Source organism: Camelus dromedarius, chromosome 9, assembly GCF_036321535.1.
Source record: "Camelus dromedarius isolate mCamDro1 chromosome 9, mCamDro1.pat, whole genome shotgun sequence".
NCBI classification, from domain to species: Eukaryota; Metazoa; Chordata; class Mammalia; order Artiodactyla; family Camelidae; genus Camelus; species Camelus dromedarius.
In genome coordinates this window covers 75,957,726-75,960,115 of record NC_087444.1, presented here as the reverse complement: position 1 = coordinate 75,960,115, position 2,390 = coordinate 75,957,726, and the positions used below count along the sequence as shown (strand labels likewise).

Here is a 2,390-nt window from a genome sequence, read left to right as displayed (position 1 = left end):
CTGACTGAGATTAATTTTAAACTCCAGCTTCACATCAGGCTGTTCTTTATTCTGTGAGGATATTAACTTCAGTTTCACTAATGAGCACTGCACATGATCATCCATTTTTCATGTATACTTTTATCTATATGCCTAGTTCAGTTCTGGAAAATTTATTGCATTAGAAGATGCTACACACCTGAAGACTCTACAATATTAAGACTGTTTCAAGATGTTTTTTATTGCATAAATTCTGAACTCCCTTTCTTTAGTATGAAAATTTACAATAATATATTTCTTTATAAGATGATTACATTTCATGACAGTATTAGTACAATTGCTCATTTTGAAGAAAATGCTCAGCATGTCTTATTTAGTATTCTCTTGAGATTCAAATTTTTAGTTAAGACTCAGAGGTGAATGAACGAATGAATGAATGAATTGGCAACTGTGCATGTGGCATTACATACAATTTACATATTTCTCATCATAGTAGGATATTTTGTATTCTTTATCCAAGCAAAGTAGAGGCTGTGTACAGTAGAGTCACGGCTCATGAGCACAAAGGGGCTGAGAGCTGGGAAACATGCAACCATGATTACAGTGATGTTCACAATGAACCTGCTGGGATTCTCAAAAAGAGACAAAACAACCTGAAAGATGGAGGAAAGAGTGTAAAAGTAAACAAAGGTGCTCACCAGGAGAAGAATGGTTTTAGTAGCTCTGGACTCAGGGGAGCTGCTGGGGGAGGCATTGGTCCTCCGAATGTGTTGCACCCTCTGTTTGTGCCTGTGCAGGATAAAAATCATAGAGCCACTGGCCCAGAGCGTAAGCCCCAAACATGAGACATCAGGGAACAAAAGCAATGTGGCAAATAACACATTACTGGTTTTGTGATGACGAATGGAAGAACAGTATCCAAAATCCCTGTTGTCTGTGATGCTTTTGTTGCTCCATTTACTATGTATGCAGACAGGAAAAATGATATTTACCAACATTTGCAGGAACCAACACAGGAGAATAGAGGGAACAATGTACTTGGGAGCTTTTACTTTAAGTTCTGCCCACCTCGAGTTCCTGGGACTGATTGTGACCACTTGAAAGACACTTAAGAGGCAGATGCTACCGATGGACACTCCCCTCCCCACTCTGTGAAGAAAGAAAAGAAGTTTGCATCCAAATTCACTGGGGAAATGTTTCCGCCCAAATGCTGCCATTGTGTGGGGGACGCCTTTACAGAGGAGGGCCAAGGAGTTGGCTACAATCAGGTGCTTAAGAATCAAATCTGTGGACCTTAACCTGTACCCAGTGAAGTAAAGGGTGACATAATGGCAAAGAAGTGACAAATTTCCCAGGATTCCAACCACAGTCTGTGTTAAGATGAACATGTCTATTGTCAGATCTCTGCTGTCCATTCTGTCAGACACCAGTCACTGATATTTTCTTCTGAGTTAAAATGTCCTGTATGGGAATATGAGATTTGGACTACTTATATAATGTCAGCTGAAACCTGGTATTCTGCAGTTACCAGTAGTTCCCACTTAAAATGTTTTACTTCATGTTTTTCTATTACTAGCAGCTTTCCAAAGGTTGAATGTATAAAATTTAAAGTTCACTTATAATGTTTAATTACTCAGTAACAGCTACACACATGACCACTTCATTCTTCACAAATATATTAGCCGGGAACTTCTGTGACTTCACGCATACAGAAGGGGAAAATGTACAAAGAGAGTGGTTAAGTATTTGTTAAAGTCTGCTGCGTAGGGCAGAGTTGGGGATGTGAAATCCCTTGGCCTGATAAAGACAGTGCATTGAACCACCATGCTCTGCCAAAAAGCTGATTAAGTATATTTATATGCTAATCCAGACCTATATGATCTATATTTAGTTTTGATTTCACAACTTGTCATTTGATTTTAGACTTGCGGTATTTTATAATTTTCATTACAACAAGTTTCCATTTGTGTAACATTTGATTCTATATGGGACTATTAATTATGAATAAAGTGTTAGGTATCTTAATACATGTACATGCACTGCTGCAGGCAGAATACTGCAAGAACCTGCCTCATGACAAGTTAACATGATAAAAATGAAAATGGTTCAGTATTAGCATGGCTACAGGAAGACGCTTTGGCTTTTGTATCAGAGAAGCAAGTATAATGGCACCTATCACAGGAATTATTTAATCAGCACATGGAATACTGTAAACTTTAGGGCATAAAAAATTGATACATGACAAAATAGTGTACTAACTTATTACTTTAGGATGATATCCTTATCTGTTAATGCCATAGTTACGTGAAAAACACTCAAAAAGAATGAAGATTTGTGAATGATATTATCATACAAGATATAGATGCAAAACAGCCCCTAAAGGGTATGTATTCTTGTGCATTTTAAAAATT

General features: G+C 37.5%; 1 protein-coding gene across 1 annotated transcript; it reads right to left on the bottom strand.

Annotated features, from left to right (window-relative positions):
* Positions 1–452: 452 nt before the first annotated feature.
* LOC105092016 (vomeronasal type-1 receptor 4-like) lies at positions 453–1,394 on the bottom strand. The gene has a single exon (XM_010983650.3). The coding sequence runs from the start codon at positions 1,392–1,394 to the stop codon at positions 453–455; it is 942 nt and encodes a 313-aa protein (XP_010981952.2).
* Positions 1,395–2,390: the final 996 nt, after the last annotated feature.